Here is a 26,485-nt window from a genome sequence, read left to right as displayed (position 1 = left end):
AGAGAGAGAGAGAGAGAGAGAGAGAGAGAGAGAGAGAGAGAGAGAGAGACTGGTCGACAGAGAGACTGACCAACAGAGATACTGACAAACAGAGAGAGAGACTGACTGAGAGAGAGAGACTGACTGACTGAGAGAAAGAGACTGGCTGACTTAGAGAGAGACTGGCTGACTGACTGACAGAGAGAGACTGACTAAGAGAGAGAGAGAGACTGACTGAGAGAGACTGACTGACTGTCAGAGAGAGAGACTGACTGAGACTGACTGAGAAAGACACTGACTGACTGACTGAGAGGGAGACTTACTGACAGAGAGATAGACTGACTGACAAAGCGAGAGACTGACTGACAGACAGAGAGAGAGAGACTGACTGACTGAGAGAGAATGACTGACTGAGAGAGAGAGACTGACAGAGAGAGACTGACAGAGAGACTGACTGAGAAAGAGACTGACAGAGAGAGAGAGACTGACTATGGCAGAGAGAGAGAGAGAGAGAGAGAGCGAGAGAGAGAGAGAGAGAGAGAGAGAGAGACTTGCCGACAGAGAGACTGACCAACAGAGAGAGAGACTGACTGAGAGAGACTGACTGACTGTCAGAGAGAGAGACTGACTGACTAACTGAGACTGACTGAGAGAGACACTGACTGACTGACTGAGAGAGAGACTGACTGACAGAGAGAGATAGACTGACTGACAAAGAGAGAGAGAGACTGACTGACAGAGAGAGATAGAGACTGACTGATAATGAGAGGGAGAGAGAGACTGACTGAGAGAGACTGACTTACTGAGAGAGAGAGGCTGAGAGAGAGAGACTGACAGAGAGACTGACTGAGAGAGAGACTAACAGAGAGAGAGAGACTGAGAGAGAGAGACTGACTGTCAGAGAGAGAGAGAGAGGGGCTGACAGAGAGACTAACTGACTGAGAGAGAGAGAGACTGACAGAGAGAGAAAGAGACTGACTGAGAGAGAGAGAGAGAGAGAGAGAGAGAGAGAGAGAGAGAGAGAGAGAGAGAGAGAGAGAGAGAGAGAGAGAGAGAGAGGCTGACTGAGAAGGAAAGTGAGAGAGAGACTGACCGACAGAGAGACTGACTGACTGAGAGAGAGACTGACTGAGAGAGACTACCTGAGAGAGAGCCTGACTGAGAGACTGACTGACAGAGAAAGAGAGACTGACTGACAGAGAGAGACTGACTGACAGAGAGTGACTGACCGAGAGAGAGAGAGAGAGAGAGAGAGAGAGAGAGAGAGAGAGAGAGAGACTGAATGACTGTCAGAGAGAGAGACACTGACTAACTGAGACTGACTGAGAGAGACACTGACTGACTGACTGAGAGAGAGACTGACTGAGAGAGATAGACTGACTGACAAAGAGAGAGAGAGTCTGACTGACAGAGAGAGAGAGAGAGAGACTGACTGGCTGCGAGAGACTGACTGACTGAGAGAGAGAGACTGAGAAAGAGAGACTGACAGAGAGATTGACTGAGAGAGAGACTGACAAAGAGAGAGAGACTGACTATGGGAGAGAGAGAGAGATAGAGACTGGTCGACAGAGACACTGACCAACAGAGATACTGACCAACAGAGAGAGAGACTGACTGAGAGAGAGACTGACTGAGAGAGAGACTGGCTGGCAGAGAGAGAGAGAGACTGACTGACTGAGAGAAAGAGATTTACTGACTTAGAGAGAGACTGGCTGAGAGAGAGAGAGAGACTGACAGAGAGACTGACTGACTGTCAGAGAGAGAGACTGACTGACTAACTGAGACTGGCTGAGAGAGACACTGACTGACTGACTGAGAGAGAGACTGACTGACAGAGAGAGATAGACTGACTGACAAAGAGAGAGAGAGACTGACTGACAGGGAGAAAGAGAAGACTGACTGACAGAGAGAGAGAGACTGACTGACTGACTGAGAGAGACTGACTGACTGAGAGAGAGAGACTGAGAGAGAGAGACTGACAGGGAGACTGACTGAGAGAGAGACTGACAGAGAGAGAGAGAGAGAGAGAGAGAGACTGAGAGAGAGAGACTGACTGTCAGAGAGAGAGAGAGAGGGGCTGACAGAGAGATTAACTGACTGAGAGAGAGAGACTGACAGAGAGAGAGAGAGAGACTGACTGAGAGAGAGAGAGAGACTGACTAAGAGAGAGAGTGAGAGAGAGACTGCCCGACAGAGAGACTGACTGACAGAGAGAGAGACTGTCTGAGAGAGACTGCCTGAGATAGAGCCTGACTGAGAGAGAGAATGACTGACAGAGAGAGAGAGACTGACTGACTTAGAGAGCAACTGACTGACTAAGAGAGAGACTGACTGAGAAAGAGAGAGACTGACTGAGAGAGAGTGACTGACTGACTGAGAGAGATAGAGACTGACTGACAGACTGACTTGGAGAGTCACTGACTGACTGACTGAGAGGCTGACTGACAGAGAGAGACTGACTGAGAGAGAGAGAGTCTGCCTAAGAGAGACTGACTGACTAACTGAGAGAGAGAGACTGACTGAGAGACACACTGACTGACTTAACAGAGAGAGAGAGAGAGACTGACTGACAGAGAGAGAGAGAGATGGGGGGAAGGGAGAGAGAGAGAGAGAGAGAGAGAGAGACTGTGATGGAATTGGGGTCAAAGTGTGTATGAAGCTATGCAATGCCTCTTAAGATTGCTATTGTCTACTAATAACATATATTATCAAAATGTGCTCTTTGTAGTTACATCTGCTTTTGAAATACAGCATTGTCGCATTGGCTAATATTTTGAAACAGGTGTTCTTTTATTTTTACTGTAGGTGTGCCCCCCACTAACCCCGCCCTCCACTGACCCCACCGCTACCGGTGCGGCACTCGGCCACAAACCACACTAATTTTGGCCCCTGACAGAAAGTTTGTGAGTACCCATACTCTACACCATTCTCTTTATACTTTGTACACTTCCAATTTTAAAGATTTTAATTAATTGGCAAACCAAGGATTTTTTTTTTCTATATAGCTATATACCAAGATGTTCTGTTGAGATTTTTTGCTATTTTGCTCTGGTGAAAAGTGACCGGAGGAATGCCTGAATCATTTTAGATGCTGGTAATTACCTGGGTGGAACTCCATTCCATGTTTTTATTCACTGTGTTACAACTGTCAGGGCCCAACCTTATGCAAATCAGTCCTAGCTCTGCTCAGATAGGAACTGTCCTACCAATTCATGTCATTTCCCCTCTCAACTTAGTTAGACCCAAGCAACCCCAGACTGGTGACAGCACCTTTAGGCCTTCTCGGTGAGGTGAAGATTGCATCCCAAAGACCAGTGAGCTGCGGAGCCCAAATCTGCGCCTCCCGATTGTACTTAGGCAGTTTTACGGAGAAGACGGAAAAGGTGCAGAGTAGAATGTTGGAATCAATTCCAGCTCCTGGTAATTAGGTAAGAGCATTCCAGGCTATCATTGGTTTTCCTAGTGTGCTACAGACGAGGACCAACCATATGCAAATCAGCCATTGTCCTCCTATGGAAAACATGAACACATACAAGATTTTGTCCCATTAGTCAATACTCCTTCTGATTTAGCCATGAAAATATTGACCATACTGGAAAAATACTGGTGAGGTGCAACAATAGAGGTCTGGTCTCCCTCCCCTGGGCCTTGCAGCCATAGTCCACCACTGTGACGCCTAGGGAAGTGGGCTTGTTATTGGGCCCGGCTCACAGCATCATTTAATTAAATTTGAACTTGTGTTTTCCAGGAGTGCTGTAAATTTGGGGAAAATGATTGTATACAGGTGAAAACTTAATTGAATGTGCACCATACTAATTTCAAAAATGTTGAGTGCGTTGCTAAGGGTCTTGTAGGCATAGCTCAGAGAACATGCCAGTAAACACTTTTAACCTCGACATCAATGTATTCTGGTGGTTTTTGATATTTTTCATCGACTTGAGTAATGCCTTTGATAGAAGGCAAGCTTTTTCCAACAATTTTTGTTTGCTTTCATATCTTTCTTGTTCTAAAATCTTTTGTGTCACACATCTTATCTTGCACTGTATAGCTGGTAAATTATTTTATAATTTTAAAACACAAAAGCCCTTCCCGAACTATGCAGCAAGGATCTGAAGTGATATCCCCATTTCCATTCACAAACACGCAAACCGGCTCAAATTTAGGACACCGTTGAATGCTCACCTGTTTAAATAACACTACATCCTGACTCAGTAACTGTCCAAAAACAAGGTACCCCTCTTATCACATGTTGAATATGTCTTAGGTGTTGACCTGTACAGCTCTCTGATGCTTTTCGGAAAGATTTGTGCTTTATAAAAAACAGCATACATACAAACACTAAGGCACTAATCTGGAAACAATTTGTCAACATTTGATTACAGAAATAAGTTGTATAGCATCCCAGGCCAAACTGTTTCTCCCAGTGAGATTGACATAATCTATTTCAACTTAATAGAACTTTAAAATATATGGACTTATTTTATTAGGATTTCTTTTTATATTTTTCTTGTTTTACTGATATCTTCAGCAGGAACATTGCTTCTTGCAAAGTTGCTCCAGCAATGCCAGAGGTCTAATTATTAACTGGTGTCACTTATTTTGATGTCATGCCCTTCGATGTCAAGTTGTATGCAAATTAGAGGGGCCTCCACATTCACTTTCCGCCTGAGGCCCCAGAATTCTGAGGAAACAAGTGCGTGTGTGTGCGTGCGTGCGTGTGTGCATTCATTTGTAGTGTGGGTGCATGTGTGCTTGTTTCTATTCAGAATTTTCCCCAAAACCGCAATGAAAAAAAAGTCATCAATGATCAAATTCTACCCAGCAGCAGCACCCCACTGCTCTTTCTCAATGTCGTACGATAACATGGCAGCTACAACTTTTTAACAAGCCTGCCTGCAACAAGCTACTTAAAACTCCTTTGGGACTGTGGGCCTAGGTTTTAGCAAGCTGTGGTTACCACTCACTTCTCCGTGACAGCTTGTCCTGTCAGGACAGCGGGGGGTGTGGGGGGGGGGGGGGGGGGTCTCGCCTTCTGGGTCTCATTTTCGAGCTACTCGGCTGAACAGCCATGCACGTGCGCACATTGTTCAGAGCAGAGTGCGCATTCCACCGGGTTATAAATACAATTTTGACTAGCCAGCAACTTTGGGCGGCTATGGTGTCTCCGTAGGTTTTTGCAGTCATGTGTGTGCAGCACTTCTGTATATGGCTCTGTTTCTTGACTGGAAGAAATGTATAAAAGCCTCGGCCCGATGGAGGAGAGTCAGACCAGCAGCTCCCTGAGACCTCCACTGTCCTCCTCTGCAACTCCCAAGCAAGGTGAGTTGGCTTCCTGCACCGGGTGGACTGTACCAACTTGGATCGGTGAGAGGGATGCGGCGCAACGAACTTATCTCTTGGGCATTGGTGTGCACTGGGAACATGGACTTGGCGGAAGGCGCGGATGCGGGCCTTGGGCCGGACTCAGGACTTGCCAGGAGTGTGGCTGTGCTTCGGCCAGAGCTGGATTTGGGACACGCACTCGGGCAGGCTGACCCTTCCACTTGCTGCGGTCCTGGGTTTTGGGAAGGGAGACAGGCGGCACGTGCACCTGCTGGGCTCCCCTCCGTACACCGGGAGGGACTAAAGGGCCAGGCCGAGCAGGCAGGACCAGGCTCAGACCTGCCTGTGCCCAGCGGCTAAGACAGCTTTGACTGACTGACTGTGACCACTGACCTGTTGATCAATGTGACCGCACATTTCCAAGTATTAACACGGGCTTTTCTTTCCCTCTAGCTTAAAGATGGCTTTCTCTGGCATCCTGAGTGACTCCGACATTGCTTCTGCTCTGAAGAACTGCCAAGGTAAAGCTCCCGGGCTCGATTCTCCAGGCAGCCTGTTCTTCCAGCCCCTGAAACCAGTGGCCCTGGCCTTCAGTGTGCCTCGGTGTCTGCGGCCCCTGCTTTCCCTGGACCTCCGTACCTTTAGCCCCGGCCCTCCCTCTTCCTCTGTACCCTCGCTCCTAACTGCACTTCCTTCCTGTTAACCTCAACTGCCCCGTACCCCTGCACCAATACCTCTCTCTCGCACTGTCCCTCTCCAGCCCTCCTTGCATCCTGTGCGTTGAATGCTTTCTCTCATCATCTAAGCCCTCTCAGACACCCTATGCCCGAAGACCACAGTCCACTCTTTAGAACTCTGTATTCTCGCACCCCCTCAAAAAAAGCCCCTAAGACTTATTGTATCCGTAGTCCTGAGCCCCTCTCTCGCCCTTTGTATCCCTGTGCCCTGAAGCCAGGGCCTTCTCTCTCGTGCTTTGTACTCTTAGCCCTCCCTGGCCTCAGTTCTGACCCTCTCTCTCACCCTCTGTATCCTCAGTCTCCCCTGGAGCTCAAAACGAACCCCAGCCCCCCTTTTCTCGTCCTTTGCATCCCCAGTCTATCCCTCACCCCAGCCTTCCCTCCCTCATTCGATGTCTTGGCGACTCAAGGATCACTCTTTGCGTCTTCCTGTTGCTCTTTCTAGTCCCTCTCGCTCTCTTTCTATTTTTTTGTTGTTGTTCCCTTTTCTGGCCCACTCTCGCTTTCTTTTTATGTTGTGCTCACAGGCCTTCCCATTCCCATCCTGCGCCTTTGATTAAAGGCGCAGAAACGGAAAGCCTGGGAGCGCATTACATTTTCTCTATTCCAGTCTTTCTTTCTCTCCCTCGTTCCGTTTTTCACGGTCTATTTTTTTGTCTTTCTCTCTCACTTTATTCCGTTTCTCTTTTCCTTCAGTCTAGGCTTCTCAAATTCTCTGTTATTTTTCCCCCCTGATATCTCCCCACCCACCCTTCTCTATCCCCTTCTCCTTTAACCCCCTCTTGCCTTTTCTCATTCTCTAGTTTTCTATTCTAGCGCCCCTTTTTAGCGCCAACTCTCTTTCACACACACTTTCTCTGTGTCTCTCTCGCCTTTACCCACACCACGCCCTCTTTCTCCTTCTGCTTCAACTTCACTCTGTCCTCTCCCCTCTCTATCCCAGTTAATCTTTTCTCACTCAGTGTATCATCTCTTCAGATACACTTCTCCGTTCTAATAAAGATTACCGATAAGAAACTTGTTATTTCCTAACACGTTGTGCTTGTTCTCTACTCACAGCCGCAGATTCCTTCAACTACAAGACCTTCTTCGCCCAGACCGGCCTGAAGGGCAAATCCGCCGACCAGGTCAAGCAAGTCTTCGAGATCATTGACCAGGACAGGAGCGGATTCGTTGAGGAGGATGAGCTCAAGTGAGTGAGGGCCACACTCTCTCCTGCACCCTTCCCCCCACACACACAATGCATTCTGGGGCTTGTAGTTTTGATGGTAACAATGCAAATATGGACCGAATAATCCCAGCTTTAGAAAGCAGGACTCTCTGAAGGTATAACACAGGACTAGGGGCTGCATGGCTGCTATGCATGCAGTCAGTAAAAACACAAGCACTCACATGCACAGAAACAGGCACAGATACACACAGGCACCTGCAAGCCACCGATTCACCCACCTCCCAAGCGCGCACACAGCAGCGGAGTACAGGGAGACCCAGGCACACATAAACGGGCTTTAGATAAAAATTAATAAATAAACAGTGGACTGGAAGGGAAGTGACAGGTAAACTGAAAAGAGATATTCAAATAGAGAATAGAGATGCGAAAGGTGGTTTATAAGGGGGAAAAACAAACAGCAGAAAAAAAGAAATAGCGTTGTGAAGAAGATGAGAGCTTGGAAGGAGAATACTATTGATCACATAAAATGAGCTGCGAGGTGGTGGGCATTTGTTGTCTTCTTTGCTAACTAGTACCTAAGTGTTTGTTAGCAGCTTGCCCCATATTTATAATTTGTCTCCTCTTTCGTGTTTTGTGGCAGCAAAAATTACTGGTCCAGACGACATCTACTTGCACCTATGCCAGCAATTTTAGACCTACATTTGGTGCAAAATTGCCCCACAGACAGTGATGCAAATTCGTGTAATTTGGCCCATTCGTCTTCTAATATAGGATCATTGATTTCTGCAGCCACAAAATAGTATAGACCACTGCAGCTGGGGTTGATGCTGCATTGAAGCCACTACAGGTAGCTGCCAACATTTTGGCACTGTCACAAGGCACCAGATTTCAACAAATATCTTGAAAAACACCCTGATCCTAGGAGAAAGGGGGATGCCGAACAGCAAACTGGCATTTTGCCTGGTGCACTGAAACTCCTTGCTCTCGAGCTGGTCACCACAACCAATGCGGCTAAATTGTTCACCTCTCACATATTCTCAATATCGTTCCAAATGGACAGAAAATAAAACAACAGCCCATTGGTTGCATGCCTCAAGGCAAAGGCAGGATTGGTTTGAAAGGCATAGAAAGAGGTCAGGCAAGAATACTGTAACTAGCTGATCGCAGTTGGCAATGTGCTCTCTCCGAACAAGAAGTCCTAGGGAGGGTAAACAACACATCCAGTCGCTACTACCAACATGGCGGCCTCATCGTGAAGCATCTTGGTGATCTTAGAGTGTGAAAAGCTGCAGGCCACACCTGTTCTACTAGAATAACTTAGTTCTTTCTTGTAACTCTGTCTGTTCTCTTTCCTTCCCAGGCTGTTCCTGCAGAACTTCTCTGCTGGCGCCAGAGCCCTGACTGACGCCGAGACCAAGGCCTTCCTGGCTGCTGGTGACTCCGATGGTGATGGCAAGATTGGAGTTGATGGTAAGCACTGACTAGTTATCATTTGGTTAAGTTGTCAGATCAGTTTAACAGGCTAGTTTCCTCACTTGACATTCATCGGAATTGTACATTTTGGGGTCTCCCTGGTGTTACACCCAGTTCTTAAAATGGAAAAACTGAAGTGTAGGTACTCTGTACCAGAGTACCTGATTGTTTCTGAGAAGTGCTGGTACTCTTCTATTAAAAGTATTACGTCTCTCTTGAGAATTGCCAGTACTCTCCCTCTCAAAATAAAAAAGTGCTGGTGCTCCGTACCGGACTGTACCGGACCATTTTAAGCACTGGTTTCAGCCAGCTATTTTATCTGCTGGAAGCAGGCAGGTAGACCTTCCAACCTGTAAATACATTTCACCATGTGAGGAGGGGCGGACACAGGAGGCACTCTGTCCTCCACCAATCTCACCACCCCACCCAAAAAAACCAAAGGGTCCCTGAAGCTGTGGTTGATGTTTTCACACCTCTTACTGGACATCAGCTGCTTACAGTTGCAAAAGACAAGCTGGAAATCCACTATATTCAGTGGTTTCCAGCTCGCTTTCCCTGCCACCGTGTGATTTCAGTTCCTCATCGGGAGAGCGTGTGAAGGGAACCGAAATTGTGTGACACAAGGTGGCTTCGAGGTAGTTGGCAGGTGTGGGCGAAGCCCCCAGGAGATATAATAGGGAGATACAACCAGGAATCTGCACAGTAAATCCAATTTTCATATGGAATTTCCATAAAGCTTGGAATGCCTGTCATTGCCCGGTCCCGAAATTATTAGATCCACAGGTAACTGCAATTTTATACTGAGATTAACAGGAGTCAAGTCCCAGAATGCGGAAGGGAAAAAACTGTTATAGATGAATTTCTTAATTCTCAAAATAGGATGATTTGATTAATTTTCTAGTGTATGTTTTAATATATAATTTCATAAGATTTTTTGTTATGAATCCCTTTCCACCACTTGATCATAATGGTCATCAGATGAGCGTGTTCAGACTGTATTGATGGATAGGCTCATAGCTGCTTAGTGGCGCCATGCCACGTACAACAACTTCACTCTCCCCTGGCTTTTTCGTCAACAGCACTTTTCTTAACCCATACTTACATTGTTAAATCAAAACTACAAGTCCCAGAATGCAACCTGCTGCTTTTTAAAAAGACCACATTATTTGAAGATGTTGCACTTATTACGTGACTTCTTGGCCACTAAGGATGCTCTATCATAATTCTTTTCGGACTAACACCCCAATATCTGTTGTTTTTTTTGCAGAGTTCTCCGCCCTGGTTAAGTGCTAAGCTGTCCACCACAACGACCAAGCTGCTTGTGCTCTCCACGCTCTTTCTGAGAACCAACTATTTATTTATGTTTTGTACAGAAAAATGGCATTGGAAATTTCTATCTTCTGTTAGGACTGTGCTTATCTCTGACAAGATATGTCTTTGACTGTATTGTTCAGTGTTGCAAAGGAATAAAGAGCTGTATGTCTCGGGACTGACCTGGAACCATCTCACCAATAAACAGATGTATTTTGAAATTTTTGACTATTTGAATTAATTTGCTGTGCTCAGCGAGCCTTCCAATGGAAGAAAAGTGCATGCAAGTGAGACATAATCCACAGGGCTCCGGGAAGAGGTAGCAAGGCTTTTAACAGTGGAATTTAAATGGCTCATTTCACCTTTCAGACCATTGTTCATTTAAACAAAAATAATTGAGCAAATAATGTGTGTGATGAAAGTGGCATGACATACATACCCCAATGGATTTGTACTTTAAACAGAGTTTCGCAAAAATAACTTAATATACATTAAAACTTATAGTATGGAGTTACTAGAACTTTGCTAGAATTGTAATTTATAATAGAAAAAATGGAGGCAAATAATGTAAGTGGACCAGTAAAAAGGGCAGAGGATGCATAGGTGCTGCAACTTTTTACCTCTAATACCAACCAATGACCTACCCTTTAATTTTTCTATAACGTCCACTCATGCCTGTGAAGATTAGTCATTACTCAGTCATGTCCATGTGGGCTTAGACTTACTGAGCTCTTTATGTGTGTCACTTCAGTGCTGAAGGGACCACGCGTTTGTAGTGCCTTACTTCACCTCGATTTCTAGGAACTATACTCTTTAATCAAATACCCCAGTGCCTCCTCTTTAGTCCTTAGTTACAAACTTGCAAAGGACTTTTGTCATCTCTGCCAGGCAACATTTAATGCAACTGACTAATGCTTATTCCTTTTAATTTTATAATGGCTTTCTACATAACCTGAACCTGGCCTCAAAGAGCAGCGTCAAAAAATATAATGGCCCACATGTGTCTTTCAGGAATTGGAGTGATACAAAGTAATAGGCAGATCTGTCCCTTTCTTAAGGCAACTGTAGACAACTGCCTTACACCGCCACCAGAAGAGGTCGATAAGGGGCGCCAAATTTAAACAAATGCCCTTAACAACGTCCATGTTGCTAGAGGACAGCATGAATGGTAATAGATCATTTGAGGCTTTGAAACAAAAACTTGCACTGGATCTGAGAGTATAGCAGGAGGGATGAAAAGGCCAGAGAGAGAGTCAGTCAAGGCAAGTCAAAGTGAACTTTATTCGGCCAAAGGCCATAAAAGCCAGCTTTACCACTAGCCACCGAGCGAGTGGCTGGCTTTATCAAATGCACTGGTGTAGGAGCCTCTTCCCAAAACTGTTTTCTCCACAAACTTCAATAACAATGACCATATGCAGCTGGTTTACAGACTCCTACAGCATACAGCTAATAGCATAAACTTTAGCAAGCACTATATAAATGCAAAAGCGTTTCCCTCTTCTATCCCTCCACTAGCCTTCTTAATCCAAATCACAGACTGACATATCCACCGCTCAAATTACTACATATTTTTACTACACTAATCCACTACTAATCCTTTATGGGTTCCGAAGTAGCGTGCTACTCGCCGAAAAAGCGTTTCAACACCTCATTAGGGGTAGCAAGTGCTATATAAATGCAAACTTTTCCCTCTTCTATCCCTCTGCGTTCTTTCTCAATTCGAATAACTCACTAACGTATTACCCACTCAAATTTCTTTCATATTTCACTATACTAATTCGCCACTAATCCTTCATGAGTGTGCTACTCGCCGAAAAAGCGTTTCAACACCTCATTAGGGGTAGCAACAGCTATATAAATGCAAACTTTTCCCTCTTCTATCTCTCTGCGTTCTTTCTCAATCCGAATAACTCACTAACATATTACACACTCAAATTTCTTTCATATTTCTCTATACTAATTCACCACTAATCCTTCATGGGTTCCGAAGTAGTGTGCTACTCGCCGAAAAAGCGTTTCAACACCTCATTAGGGGTAGCAACAGCTATATAAATGCAAACATTTCCCTCTTCTATCCCTCTGCGTTCTTTCTCAATCCGAATAACTCACTAACATATTACACACTCAAATTTCTTTCATATTTCTCTATACTAATTCGCCACTAATTCTTTATGGGTTCCGGAGTAGCGGTCTACTTGACGAAAAAGCATTTCAACACCTCATTAGGGGTAGCAACAGCTATATAAATGCAAACTTTTCCCTCTTCTATCCCTCTGCGTTCTTTCTCAATTCGAATAACTCACTAACATATTACACACTCAAATTTCTTTCATATTTCTCTATACTAATTCGCCACTAATTCTTTATGGGTTCCGGAGTAGCGTGCTACTCGACGAAAAAGCGATTCGACGCCACGTCAGGGGTAGTAAATAATATTATGATGCTTTTCAATAGACGATTGTTTGCATCGTCGAGGTTTCCTTTTATTAATACTAAGAAATAAACAAGCAAGAGAGACGAACACACCACAAAGTTAATATACGAATTTCATTGAAAAATTCATAATTTATTAGAGAACTTTTTCGCAAGAAAGGGTTAACAATGAAGTCCAGAATGATGACTCTCCTATCTTCAGAAGGATAGACCAATTGACCTTTGAACTGAACACGAGTTACTCCCACTGACCCTAGAAAGACTCAAACCTGCTGGGAAGTTAGCCCCTTTCCCTTTCCCAGATAGATGTTTTGTTTTGGAAAAACATCCCAAAAAAGGAATAGTTTATGTAGCCTACCAAGAAATAAAATACATCCATATTCACGTGCATCTATTACAGTCTTTCACGTGTCCCTTTAATCAATAACCTTTTAATGTCTTTATTTATCCTCTCACCGCAACAGATGAGGGCAGCAAGACTAGCTGGAAGTTGTCCCAACTATTTTCAAGTAGCTTTCATGACACTGGATAGTAGTCTTCCTCGTTCCAGGCTTCATTCCTATTCCCCCTGTGGCATTTTCACCAAGCTTTGGGGTCAACTGGTGTTAAGCAGGCGTTCAACGCCCATGGGGCTGAAAGGGCCTTATCCCCCCCTCTGTCGTGTGTCTCGGCTTGAGCTGCTTCTGGCTCGGCTGTGCAGTGTCTGGACACTTAACTACTTTACATCAGCGTTTTTCACAGGTCTTTAAAAGACCAATTACTTGCCTTTGTGAACTGGTTGAGGCTTTGTGTTTTTCTACTGGTTCCAATACCCCTGGGCCCGCACTCTGCAAACTCCTTACATTTGTATTTTATTTTTATTGCCACAGTGGGAGAATGCTTTTCGTGAAAAGGCATCTCCCTAGTAGGGATGCCACCGTTCCTAGAAAAAAACACCTGCCATTTTTAGTTTTTTGAGGAATCTGCAAAGACCGCACCTTAACACTAAATAGGGCTGTAAATAAAATGGTATGTATTTATTTGCAACATGACTTTTCTGTCTTTGGCTCCTTTAATTATGAGTCATGGATCATTAATGTAGCCCTAAAACATATTTAAATGTGCTATTTATATTTGTTGTTTGAAGTGTGAACAAATAAGTGCTAAAAGTACAGGCTTTAGGTGATTTTGCTTATTTTGGGCTGGCTGCAGCATCAAAATCCAGGTGGTGCCCAGTTAAATCCGGTCAGCTGGCAACTCAAATTAGGAGACTGAAAGTTTGTTGCAGGAACAGTGCATGATTTATTTCCTCCACCCTCCATCCCTGATTGATGCAATAATAGCAATAGTTTAACTTATATCTGAAACCCTGCGCCAGCCATCAATACAATGCTGAGTTAATCCAGGTGTCTGGGTATACAGCCTGTATTCAGACATCTCCTTCCTCATTCTCACCGCTCACCCTTCATTTTCATGTTCATCTTGCACTCACAGCGATCACACTGCATTTACACCGCTCACCGTACACTTTACACTATTCACCCTTCTTCTACCCTGCACTCACATGAGCACACCGCTCACCCTGCACGCACATGACACTCCACTCACTTGTCACTTTCACAGCTCACCCTACACTCACAACGATCGCACTGCACTCAAACTGTTACCCTGCACTCACACCATTACCCTGCACTCACACCGTTCATCCTCCACTTACATGAGTACACCATACACCCTGCACTCACAGCAACCACACTGCACCTATGCCCTTTGCCAGGAACTCACACTTTTCTCCCTCCACTTACCCTGCACTCACAGTGATCACACTGCACTCGCACCAATCACCATGCACTCATGCTTTTCACCCAGCAGTTACACGAGTACACCACTCACCCTGCACTCATGTGACACTTCACTCACCTGTCACTCGCACTGCACACTCTGCAATCTCACTCAAACAAACACTTCACTAACCATGCATTCATTCCTCCTACTCTGCACTGTCACCCACACCCAAACTCATGTCACAGTCACTCACCCAACAGTCACTCCTCTCACCCTACACTTTCACATCACTCCCTGTGCACTCACATAGGCACGTCTGTCACTTACACAGCTCACCCTTCCCTCACATGGGCACAGCAGTCACCCTGGAGTCACATTACTTACCCTGCACTTACTCATCTCCCCCTGCACTTACACATACAAGTCTCCCAGCCTGCATTCATGCAGGCAGTCTGCTCATCCTGCCTGCACACAGGAGCAATATTCTGCTGGAACTCATAGGGACACTCCACTCACCCTGCACTAACTTCTTCACCATGCACTCACCAGTCATTTTCACAGATCACCTTTCACTTTTACAACTCACCCTGCACCATACACAGTCACACCACTCACTCTGCATTTACACTGCTCACACTACCCTGCAATCACTCCAATCTCTCTGCACGCACTCCTCTCACCCGACACTCACATGGGCCCTCCTCTCACATTGCATTCATGCAGCTCACCCAACACTCACATCAGCACACTTTTTACCCTACACTCGTACTACTCACGTTGCACTAGCTCACACTTTTCACCTGCACTTACATATGCACACCTCTTACTCTTACTGCACATATAACAATTACACGACTCTCATGAATATACACATATTTCTAAAAAGGCACCCACGGAATACCTGCTCTTTCCGTAGTTCTAGATGCCTACTTAATTCCATCTGCAACAACGGGGCTGGTTCAAGAAGGGAATGTGGACTGAGAATGTGGGATGGCGCGAGAAGGGAGACTAGGGCTGAGTCTTTGGTCTATGGTGATGGATTGAGTATTGTGTGACACCTTCAGCCATTCCTGGCTTTCCATTCACCACAATGCTTCATTCTGTGACTTGTAGTATTTTTCTTTACATTGGAAGTTGGGTCTCAAAAATCCCAAAATGCTAACTGTTACTGGATAAAATCCATGGTTGCTGAAGAAATCAATAATTTCACAAGATCAGTTGGATGCTGTGATATTACATGTTAGAACGCGGATTCTTTCATTTTTCAATACCGTAACTGCTTGATCCACACATGAAACCAAATATATGCCCAGTACAGCTATTTTAAGGAAGTGTACTTTTCATTCACCTCATACTTGAAACAAACATTGACAAGGCATTATATTATTATTTTAGAATAGCATATAGAGAGTATGTTTTTATTAAGCTTCACTAAAAGGCAAGGCAGGTATAGCAGAAGCGGCAAGGCAAGCTTTCTTAACACAACAAAAGCAGATTGACTAATGGAAGTGTGAGTGGCAGTGTTTCTGTGTTTGAGTGTGACAAAGTGCAAATGTATGAAAGGGTGCAAAAATATGGTGAGAATGTGTGCGAGAGGGAATGTGTGTGTGTCAGTGTATGTGTGTTATGCGTGCAAGTGTGCAATTGGTCTGGCATATTGGAGGTTATTCCTGCCTTATGGACAAGGACACTAATAGAATATGGATCGGAGGTGTTATCTATGACTACGGCAGGTTCTGACATGCTTCTATTAAGACACCATCATTGGCTGAGGGGACTCAAACTGTCTAACTGAGAAAGCCGCTAGCCCAGTCATACCCAGCAGCAGGGACACAGAACAAGCACCAGCACACTTGGACAAAGGCCCTGACGTGATGCACATCATTTTTGGCATATGGGGAGGATCCATAGCAAAATGTTGGAACTGATGTTTGAGGTAACTCTTGTCATAAGATTTCCTGTACTCATTATATAGGGGGTGTTAATGGCAAAATGCTGACCCTTGTATACCGTAGTGAATTTTCCATGGCTGTGGCTGAAGTATCCATGGTAAAATTCTGGCACTGTCATATTGAATGTACTCCTTGGCATAAGGAGCTCACCCATGAAAAAATGATAACTGTGATATAGTGGAAGTATTTTCTGACTTTAAAAAAAACAAGATCTACCCCTTCAAAAGGGCGTTGTTCCCTGGTGCCCCATGAAAGTACTGGAATATTTCATGAATGCTCATAAGGGCCTTCAGCGTTTTAGCGATTTGATCCCAAAAGTTTAAACAAATTCTTAGGAGAGAAGTCTACTCTCCCTTAAATCATCTACAAGAACTTGTTTTGCTTGCTGGAGTTTGGGGGAAGTATCGCACCTCACCACTTACATAGATCTTTTTCCTCATATAGTGGGTATGAGGTTAGCTCTCACCCCATTTCTGGAAATGCTTGTCCTGCCCCATTGCCTGATGCAGGACTGGCTTTAGGGTGGTGCGACTGATGCAGCCACACCTGGCGGTGACTTTGGTGGGGGGCGCTGCTCAAAAACAATTTTTGGTTTAAAGGCACACAACCTTCCTTGTGCATCAGATAGTTTTCAGGCAACAATACAAATATTAAGATAACTATGGTGATTAATGTTCCTACTCGTGAGAGTACAGAATTGTATCTAATAGAAGTTTGGGCTCATCATAAAGTAGCACAGAGGGTTAATGTGCCTGCTGCAAAGAACGTGTACCATACAGATCACAGAACTGAGTGTGAGTGAACTATAATTAGCACTATAATTAGCACTATAACAAAATTGAATGTACATCAGAGAGAGGCTATCGAGAGATGAGGTGCACTGTTGGAGAGTGGTAGTGAGGAAATTCATGGAGTAGGTGTATATAGGGAAGGAGAGGACCAAACAAGACTGTTGTAACGGCCGTCCCCCGTAGCTAGAGCCGGCCCTGGCTGAGAGTCTTAGGGCCGGCTCCTAGCCAGGGCCGGCTGGGAGTCTTAGAGCCCCTCAGCCCCCATGGCCCCTGGGGCCCGCAACTGGCAATTTCTGCCTCCGTCATGGAAAGGCCTGAACCACAGGCATCATGAAATGGATGGCGGTGCCTTCCAGGCACCGCCACCATATCATGTTAGAGTTCCGACCGGCCGGCAATTGTAACGATTGCCGACCGGCAGAAAAGCGGCAGACGGACTTTCCGTCCGCCGTGGGGTACCCCCAGGCATGGTAATATGGTGGGGGAAATGTGGTTGTGATGGCGGGCAGATCGCCACCACCAGTCGGGCGGTGACGATCCGCCCACCATCATAATCACCCCCTCAGTCCCTCCTCCCCGAGGTTCAGGACTAGTTGCTGTTAGGTATTGGCAGGTGTGTCCTCACGCTTTTCACCTAGTTAGGCAAAGGCTTTTTTAAGGAAAGGGAAAAAAAGATGTTTCTATTATTTGTGAAATGAAAAACAGCTTTCTTTCTGTTTACCAAAGGGGTTATCTGTCTCAGGGTAAGGACTGGGATGAGTAAAACATATGTTTTAGGTCCAGCCTACCAGACAGTGCAGCTGTCAGGTTGCAAAAGACAAATTGTGGGCTTACAGAGAGGTCACCTGGTCTTAAAGCTATTGGTTGACTTTATTGTCACACTCATTTGCTTGCATCTTTTTTGTTGACTTTCCGTGTGTTTGTTTCACTCTGTCTCTTTACCATTTCTCTCATTGGCTGAGTTTATTAGCTGTCCCTGCTGACTTTTAATGAAACATTTTTTTCTTCTAGTTTAAGCACTCCATGGGAGTACATGTGTTTCCATCTGTCTTCCTCATGTGTTTCTTTCTCCCTGCCTCACCATCACTCATACACCTCTCTGTCGCCTGTGTACTTCACTACCCCGCTCGTATTCCTCTCTCTTGCCCGTGTACTTCAGCCCCCCCCCACCTGCACTCTTGTTCCTCCACACACATGGGCTTCTCTGACTCGCCTCTCTGTGTTGTGGTCTCCCAGAACTTTAAATAAAAAGGAAAACGGCACCCACTTGCCTACAAAAATGAAGCACAAGCTGCGTCATTGCATGTTTGTTTTGGAGCTATGCCTTATACCGTCGCCAAACCCATAGGCAAGGCCAATAGGTCCAGAAAACGAGACCCATTGGCTTTGCCTATGCTTTTTGCAAGTGGAAAGCATCTCACCCAAGTATTTTATTTGTCAATAGACATTTGAATACTTCCTATTTCCTTCTTACGTGGGTCTTTCCTGTACAGGTACATGGACTGGTGGTGCAGGATAAGAGACACTGTAAAAGTGAAAGAAAATATGAAACACTAGGTGTAGGAGTAGAAGAGATAAAGGAAAGATAGTGGGAAAACGTAGCAGAATGAAGAAAGCAGAGAGAGCAAGATGTACTGTGAGGTAAAATAGGGGAAGACTGAATAAAGGAGTGAAATAAAGTGATAGAACAAAACATTACCCGGGAATGAAGGCAGATAATGTTACAGATGCAAAAAGAACATTTGATGGACAGAATGCTGAAGAATGTCAAACACTCACACCCAGTACAGAGATCTGGGCCTAAATCCATAGTTTTGTATGCTCACCATACGACCCCAGTTTGGACCCAGCCATACGCAAGTCATCAAAAAAGTCTTTAGTGCGATTCTTCATCATAAAAGACATTCTAAAACAGTAATTCATAATCCAATAACATAAATAAGCATCATATACAAATATCTTTTTTAAAAGCCAGAACTATACTGGCACTTAAGTATTTAAAATGAGCTAAAATAGAATTAAATGTACGGTAGGCAATAGACTTAGACCTAATTAAAACAACTTGTTTAAAATCTCAATATGAGCCGCAAGTGCTACTATTATGCACCACTAACTTCCTGGGTCCGGTAATCAAGACACAACTCACCCTACAAACTAGGCCCTAACTTTTTGATCCGAAAAACCCATGCCCAGCTCAAAAATTTTGTAACACTAATTACAATTACTTTGGTAGTATCATTCCTCAGTATTCTACTTGCCACCTGTGCTGAACTTGTACCCATAAGCCTACACACAGGTTTTGTCCAAGAGTGCCTAGGTTGATGGCATGCAGGAAAGACAAATAAAAAGTGATCAGTGGTTTCAATTTGATCTACACAGAATACACATTTCCCACTGCCAACGGGGTTCCATCTACTAGATAACCAACGTAGAGGTAATGAGCCTACTCTAAACTGGTGGTACAGTTTATGATCTAGTGGCTTTGAGATGGTGTCCCAGTACTCTTCCAAGCGGGGCTCGTCCTTAATATCAAGGAAGGTTGCTGACAGGGAACTGCTTAACTGGGATGCAAGCCTATTAGATTTGATCATATCCCAGTACATAGTACTATAAATCTTTTTAGTGGGAAATACAGCTGTATCAGGATTGGCCTAAAGCTCCCCCATCCCCATACATGTCAGTAGCGATTTAATTTCAGCCAGCCAGGAGATCTTGTAAGAACCACCCAACCGTTTGACTTCCAGCATTGCCTTGGCATATAACGAGAGTTCGGGAGTGGTCCATAGACGCCTCCAAAACTCCAAAGATCTGTACCATGCCACATCCTCCACTGCCTGACAACCAAAATCCATAAGTAGTGGAATCCGTGGTGAAGATTGCGGAAGTCCCACCGTAGACCTCAAAAATCTATTGTGTGCAGCAGTAATAGGGGACAGGTTACTAAAACCCCACAATTCGGCACCATACATGATTGCGGGTAGAATCTTTGAGCCATACATTTTAATGAGAGGGGCAATAGGTTTGGTAAGAGACTGTCTATGCTCTTTAATCAGTGCACCACCTAATTGAGTGTGTTTCTAGGCTAACATATCAATTTGGGGCTTCCAGCTCATTTTATCACTGTAGGTAACTCCCAAATACGTAAAAACTGATGTCTGCTCCAGGAGATCACCACCCATAAAAACACTTGCTCTAACCGGCCTGGCCCCATGGAGCACCATAAACTTGGTTTTTCCCACATTAACCTCCAGCTTATGTTCGTGGCAAAACACCTCAAAATAAGACAGTGCTAGTTGGAGTCCCTGTCTCGTCTTGGATATAAGCAGGATGTCATCCGCGAATATGAGCAGTGGGACTTTCATACCAGCGAGCATTGAGGCGTCAGTCAGATAATTGGAAAAATAACGAACCACCCGTTTAATAAATAAAGAAAATAGGGTGGGTGCCAACACACACCCCTGTCTGACTCCTTTGCACACCTCAAACCTGTCGGTAACCTCCCCAGCTATATGCAAATCAGTCTTGATCCTGCTCCCTATGGGAATACTTCAGCCCGAACTGCAAGGCCAGGGCATTTGTCACCCCAAGTGGGATGGGGATGCCCAGACATAGGTCCTGTGCTCGCCATGACACTGGATTCAATCTATCCTGGCTTGAGACCCCATCTATTCGGTGCTGCACTTGAGTGAAGTTAAAAATGATGCCTCACTTTTAAATATTTGTCCTACATTATACTCGTACCTAGAAACTGAGGTCAAAAGCATATTATCTAATCACATTCTGACCTCCAGGTTTATGTGTAGGTTAGGTTACCATCAAGTTTTCAAACCAATTTACTCTGCACAGCAAATCTCTACCAGCTCTGTTTCTTTATAAAGAATTGTTAAAACCTTTGTCGCTGAGTACATTTTTTTCACTATACTGGCAGGCTTCTCTTTTGGATTTAGAGGGGAATAGTGTTTGCAGTGAGCACAGTATACATTCCGCAAATACATTTATTAATTAAATCCACAAAAATAAATTAATTAAAAGATAATTATAAACAGATTAGATTAAATTAGATTAGATCAGATCAGATTTTAGATTGGATTAGATTAGATGCCTATTTTACCTACACCATGACCAGGTCCAAGGGACAATTGAAAATAACCTTCATCCACAAGTTATATTATGTTAAAAACAATTTATAAAGCGCGCGTTCACCAACGATTTCTTGGCGCTAAGCGGAGTCGGTCGATTGCTGGAGCAGTAAGAGAAGAGTTCACATGTAGGCCTGTACAAACAACCAGGTTTTATGAGAGGTCCTAAACTGAGTATAGGAAGAAGACAGGCACAGTTCGAGGAGAAGAGAATTCCAGAATTGTGGTGCCAGAGTCGAGAATCTAAGACCCCCATGTTTTTTGCATTTAAACTGACAAGGGGTCAGCAGATTCATGTTCGCAGAGCGCAAGGCTCGAGAGGGGACATAGCGCTGTACTCTAGACGCAATGAAGGCCGGGCCACGATCCGAAAGGGCTTGGTAGATAGTGCAGCCTAACTTAAAAAGACAGCGTTGGGTCACTGGAAGCCAATGTAAGTTTTTCAACAAAGGTTTCACATGGTGAGATTTAGGTTGGCCATACACAAGCCTAGCTGCTTGGTTCTGCACCTGTTGAAGCCGACGTAGTTGGTAAGCTGGAATGCCGGTATACAAGGAATTAGCGTAGTCAATACGCGACATAACCAGGGCAAGTATAAATTGAATCTGGGCCTCAATGGCTAAATATCTGATTATTTTGCTAATTCTCCGGAGGTGGAAGAAACAAGCAGATACCACAGCATTAATCTGTGCCTTCATCGTGAGGTCATTGCTGATCACGATTCCCAGGCTTTTGACTGAGTTGACAGGAGATGGAGGGCATCCCAGAGAATGTGGCCAAAAATTTGAGTTCCAGGGATTCCCTGTGACTGGGGTGTTGTGTTTCACCCATGAGCGACGCTCATCAACGAGTGACTTAGGTGGTCTGGTTATCCATGAGTGACAGAGGTGTTCTTGCTCATCCACTAGTGACTGAGCTGTTTTGGCTCATCCATGAGTGACAGAGGTGTTGTGGATCACCCAAGAGTGACGCTCATCGATGAGTGACTAAGGTGTTCTGGCTCATCTGCGAGTGACTCAGGTGTTCTCACACATTCATGAGTGACTGAGGTGTTCTGGCCAATCATGAGGAAATCCTAAGCAGAAGAGAACAACCAGGTTTTAATGTGTTTTCGAAAGAGTAGATGGTTAGAGGTAGTTCGCATGCTTAAGGGAATAGAGTTCCAGAGTTTTGGGGCGAGAAACCTAAATGACTGTCCTCCAGCTCTGCACCTCCGGATCTTGATGGTACAGGCAAGAGAGAGGTCCGCAGAGCAGAGAGCGCGCGACGGAACATAAAAGGAACAAAGTCCCTGCAAGATTTGAGGTCCAAGGGGATAGAGCATTTTGTGAATGAGGCAAAGAGTTTTAAATTGTATGCGTTGTTTGACAGGCAGCCAATGCAGCCTACGCAAAACCTGGGAGGTATGACAACGTTTTGGCAGTCCGAACAGAATGCGGGCAGCAGCATTCTGAGCCCTCTGCAGTCTGTTGGTGACAGTCAAGTTGGAACCAAGCATGAGGGCATTGCAATAGTCTAGATGGGATAAGACCATAGCTTGGACGATTGTCTGCCGAATGGGAGGTTCAAAGAAGCCAAGAATAGGTTTAAGAGTGCGTAGGCGGCCATAACAAGTGCCAGCCACTCTTTTAGCATGGGATTCAAGGGTAAGTGAGTTGTCCATAATCACACCCAAATTTTTGACTTCTTTCTTGGGGGTAGGAGACGGGCCCAATGTGGAGGGCCACCACTGCTCATCCCACTTCTGAGTGTCACTGCCAATAAGGAGAACCTCTGTTTTAGTTGAGTTCAGCTGTAGGCAGTTCTCTGTAATCCAGCTGGAAATAGCCAAGATGTTTTCTTGAAATTTGGCTCGGTCCCCCACGGTGTCATTAGAGAAGGTAAAGAGTAGTTGGGTGTCGTCCGCATAAGAAATTAATTTGATGTTACGTTCCCTGGCCAACATGGCCAAGGGGCGGACGTACACGCTAAACAACGTGGGGCTGAGGGTAGAGCCCTGGGGGACCCCGCAACCTAGAGGGAAGCTACTGGATGAGTACGGCGGGGCATGAACCTGGAAGGAACGGTCCAATAGAAAAGACACAAACCAGTCCAGAGCTCTGTCTCCGACCCCTATCTCCCACAGTCTCCTAAGAAGGATCCCATGGGAGACTGTGTCAAACGCCGCACTCAAGTCCAGCAGGACCACAGCCGAGGTATTGCCCATGTCCTGTGTCGCCCTCAGCTGTTCCGTGACGGCCAATAGGGCCGATTCCGTGCTATGTTTAGCACGGAATCCGTTCTGAGATTCTTCCAAAATCCCATTAGTCTCCAAAAACTCTGTCAAGATGGGATTCACATGTGCTTCCGCCACTTTAGCCAAGTACGGAAGCAGGGAGATGGGTCGGAAACTTTCAGGCTTGGAAGGGTCCAGGGTGGGTTTCTTTAACAAGGGGACAACCTTGGCATGTTTCCAGGTTTTGGGAATAGTAGCTGACTGGAGAGATCTATTAATCAACTCCCGTCCTTCAGTCATAATGGAATCCTGGAAAAGTCTAAATGTCTCTGGTTTAACCGGGTCTTCCAGGGACCCTGACTTGATTTTTTGTGCCAGGATTTCCATATCTGTCTGTGAGATGGATGGAAGGGTAAGGAGTGAATAGGGGATGTCCGGGGGGTCTATGTTAGAACTAGGAATCATAGAGAAACCACCAGAGTTGAATGAGTTATAGATCCCTTGAACTTTATTAACAAAGAAGCAGGCAAGCTCCTCGCACTGCAAGTCAGACACTATTGTGTTGTTATTCCCCTCAGGTGACTTAGTTATCTCCTTCACTAACGCGAAGATAGTTTTAACGCGATTAGTGCTGGAGTTGATCAGCTCAGTGTAGTAGCTGGCTTTGGTCTTTTTTTATAAGTCTATGATAGGCTTTGGTGGCGGTTCTAAAGTTGATCTTAGCACAAGGGTCATAGGATCACCTCCAAATACGCTCAAGTACTTTACATTGCTTTTTTTTGATTGTAAGTGCCTCGCAGTACCAGGGATGGGACTGTTCACGCTTGGGCCTCAAAATTTTCTTAGGGATAAAGTGATCCAAAGACTTGTTGATCCAAGCTCTATAGGCTAAGTCAGCCTCCTCCACATTATCAGACCAATCTGGATGGGAATTTAATAGCCTGGCCTCAAACAAGGCACCATCAAGTTTATGCCATGGGCGCCTCCAGAGAGGGGGAGGAAGCTTTTCCCTAGAGCTGGCTGGGATCTTAATATAAATCTGTACCAAGAAATGATCCGTCCAGCTAAGGGGGCAGGGAGTAGAAGCACTGATTCCCTGGATATTCGAGAACACCGGGTCTAGCAGATGGCCTGCCAAATGCGAAGGCCCTACAACCAGCTGACATAGCTGGCAGGCTTCTAGGTCGCCCAGGAACTTCAGTATAGCCGGGGACTCACGGGACTCAAGATGAAGGTTGAGATCTCCCAGTATACTGAAGTTGGCTGACTGCAAGATCAGTGCCGAAACAGTTGTGACTAGTGACTCCTGGAAAGCGCTCGCTGGCCCGGGAGGGCGATATATCAAGAGCCCGGTAAGGGTAAAGGTGTCTGAGACCCTTAACTTAAACAGAGTGCTTTCACAGTTGGTTATGTTTGAGGGGGAAAAGTGCAGGAATAGATGGTTTTAAAAATCACCGCCAGTCCCCCGCCCCTCCCTTTGGATCTGTTCTGGGTTAGAATAGAAAAGCCAGAGGGGAGAGCCAAAGCCGGAATAGCCAGTGAGTCATCAGTTAACCACGTTTCCATAAGAACTAACAGATCAGGAGAACAGTCTGTGAGGAGCTCACAGACATCCTCGTGGTGTTTCGCTAAAGACCTACAGTTGAGACTCAATATCTGTAGGTTTGCAGTCATTTTTTCCACTAAGGCCGTTGCCGGAGGAGTAAGGACGGCCTCCGTGGCCTCAAAGCCACACTGGTCACATCGCAAATATTGTGAGCCTGGGTTCTAGAGATGAGCTGCACAGTCTGACTGACAGTGAAGAGCGAGCAGCTCCTCACAGGAAAACGGGGCCATTCAGAAAGTCTATCTGGCCAAAGTTTATGGCCACTGGCGACGGACCAGCGCGGACGGGCGCAGACGGGCTCGCCTTTGGCGACCCGCCGGCGGTCCGCCGCGCGCGTCCGCTGCGCGTGGGTAGATGGTGTGCCTACGAAGGAACCGGTCCCACCTCGGATGAAAGTGCTATGCCCACAGGGGTCGGGCACAAAGGTCGAAAACGCCCTCCACACAACCGGCACCAGCCGTGGTGGACCGAGGCGAAGACCAGTTAAAGGTACAATGCACTTTTAGAAATACACTGTTAAAATACACAAAGCTGTATCACAAGAATCACAGTTTTAAAAATTGCAGTTAATAATGCACACACTCGCCGTTACAGCGCCTATTAAGTCAGGCGCGTCCCATCCATGAGTGACAGAGGTGTTGTGCGTATCCAAGAGTGACTGAGGTGTTCTGGCTTATCCACAAGTGACTTGGGTGTTGTGGCTCATCCACGAGGGAGTGAGGTGCTCATCCATGATTGACTAAAGTGTTGCACTCATCCACGAGTGACTTAGGTGTTGTGCTCATCCAAGAGTGAGTGAGATGTTGTGGCTCATCCACAAGTGACTAAGGTGTTCTGGCTCACCCACGAGTGACTGAGGTGCTCTGGCTCACCACTAGTGACTAAGGTGTTGTGGCTCATCCGCGAGTGACTAAAGTGTTATGGCTTGTCTCACCCATGAGGGACTGAGTTCTTGTGGCTCATCCACGAGTGACTAAGGTGTTGTGGCTCATTCACCAGTGACTGAGGTGTTGTGGCTCATCCACGAGCTGCTCCTTGGAGACAAACAGGCTCAATCCACACTCTGGAGTTCTACAGGTAAGAGCCTAAACTAGGCCACTGACAACACTGCTTTTCCCACACTTAAACAACTCCCTCTCTTAGCCAAAAATGAGTACTACATAGACTTTCCAAACCAAGTTTAAATCCTAAGAGCAGTTTTATGCGGTCTCAAAGCACACTCTGCTTAGCCTCTGAGGTGTAACAAGTCTTTTTGCTTCTATTTTAAAACTTTTTTTAACTCACTTGCTAAGACAAAACGGAGATGGAGTGCATTCTTACACAAACGTCTGAGCACAGATTAGGGGAGCAACTAGGAGGAAATATTAATCAGTCACAGGCAGATAAAAACAGTACATTTTCATCTACAAAGCCCACAAACATACATGTGATATTGAGGCAGTCACGGGTAAAGGAAATTATCTTTTAAAGTTTCAGGTAATAGACAGCACAAGGTCTGTCTTCTTACCACCTCGTGGTCCTTGATTTACTGGGATGTTGGGCAAAGGGAAGCTGTGGCTACAAAATGGAGGTGGTGGTCTTCAGGTTCCCTC

General features: G+C 45.4%; 1 protein-coding gene across 1 annotated transcript; it reads left to right on the top strand.

Annotated features, from left to right (window-relative positions):
* The first annotated feature begins 5,177 nt into the window (after positions 1-5,177).
* Positions 5,178-10,214, top strand: LOC147684865 (parvalbumin beta-like). Its single transcript, XM_086940733.1, has 5 exons — positions 5,178-5,298; positions 5,755-5,822; positions 7,098-7,230; positions 8,570-8,679; positions 9,950-10,214. The coding sequence occupies exons 2-5, from the start codon at positions 5,762-5,764 to the stop codon at positions 9,973-9,975; spliced, it is 330 nt and encodes a 109-aa protein (XP_086796859.1). The 5' UTR covers positions 5,178-5,298; positions 5,755-5,761; the 3' UTR covers positions 9,976-10,214.
* Positions 10,215-26,485: the final 16,271 nt, after the last annotated feature.

This window comes from Lissotriton vulgaris, chromosome 10 (assembly GCF_964263255.1).
Source record: "Lissotriton vulgaris chromosome 10, aLisVul1.2, whole genome shotgun sequence".
Lineage (NCBI taxonomy): Eukaryota > Metazoa > Chordata > Amphibia > Caudata > Salamandridae > Lissotriton > Lissotriton vulgaris.
This window is presented reverse-complemented; position numbering and strand designations above follow the sequence as displayed.

What these genes read in the sequence shown, in the direction of transcription:
- LOC147684865 (XM_086940733.1), top strand. Translation starts at nt 5,762, where the DNA reads ATGGCTTTCTCTGGCATCCTGAGTGACTCCGACATTGCTTCTGCTCTG. An exon ending in TGCTCTGAAGAACTGCCAAG is followed by an intron (nt 5,823 to 7,097) that starts GTAAAGCTCCCG and finishes CTCTACTCACAG; the next exon opens with CCGCAGATTCCTTCAACTAC. An exon ending in GTTGAGGAGGATGAGCTCAA is followed by an intron (nt 7,231 to 8,569) that starts GTGAGTGAGGGC and finishes TTTCCTTCCCAG; the next exon opens with GCTGTTCCTGCAGAACTTCT.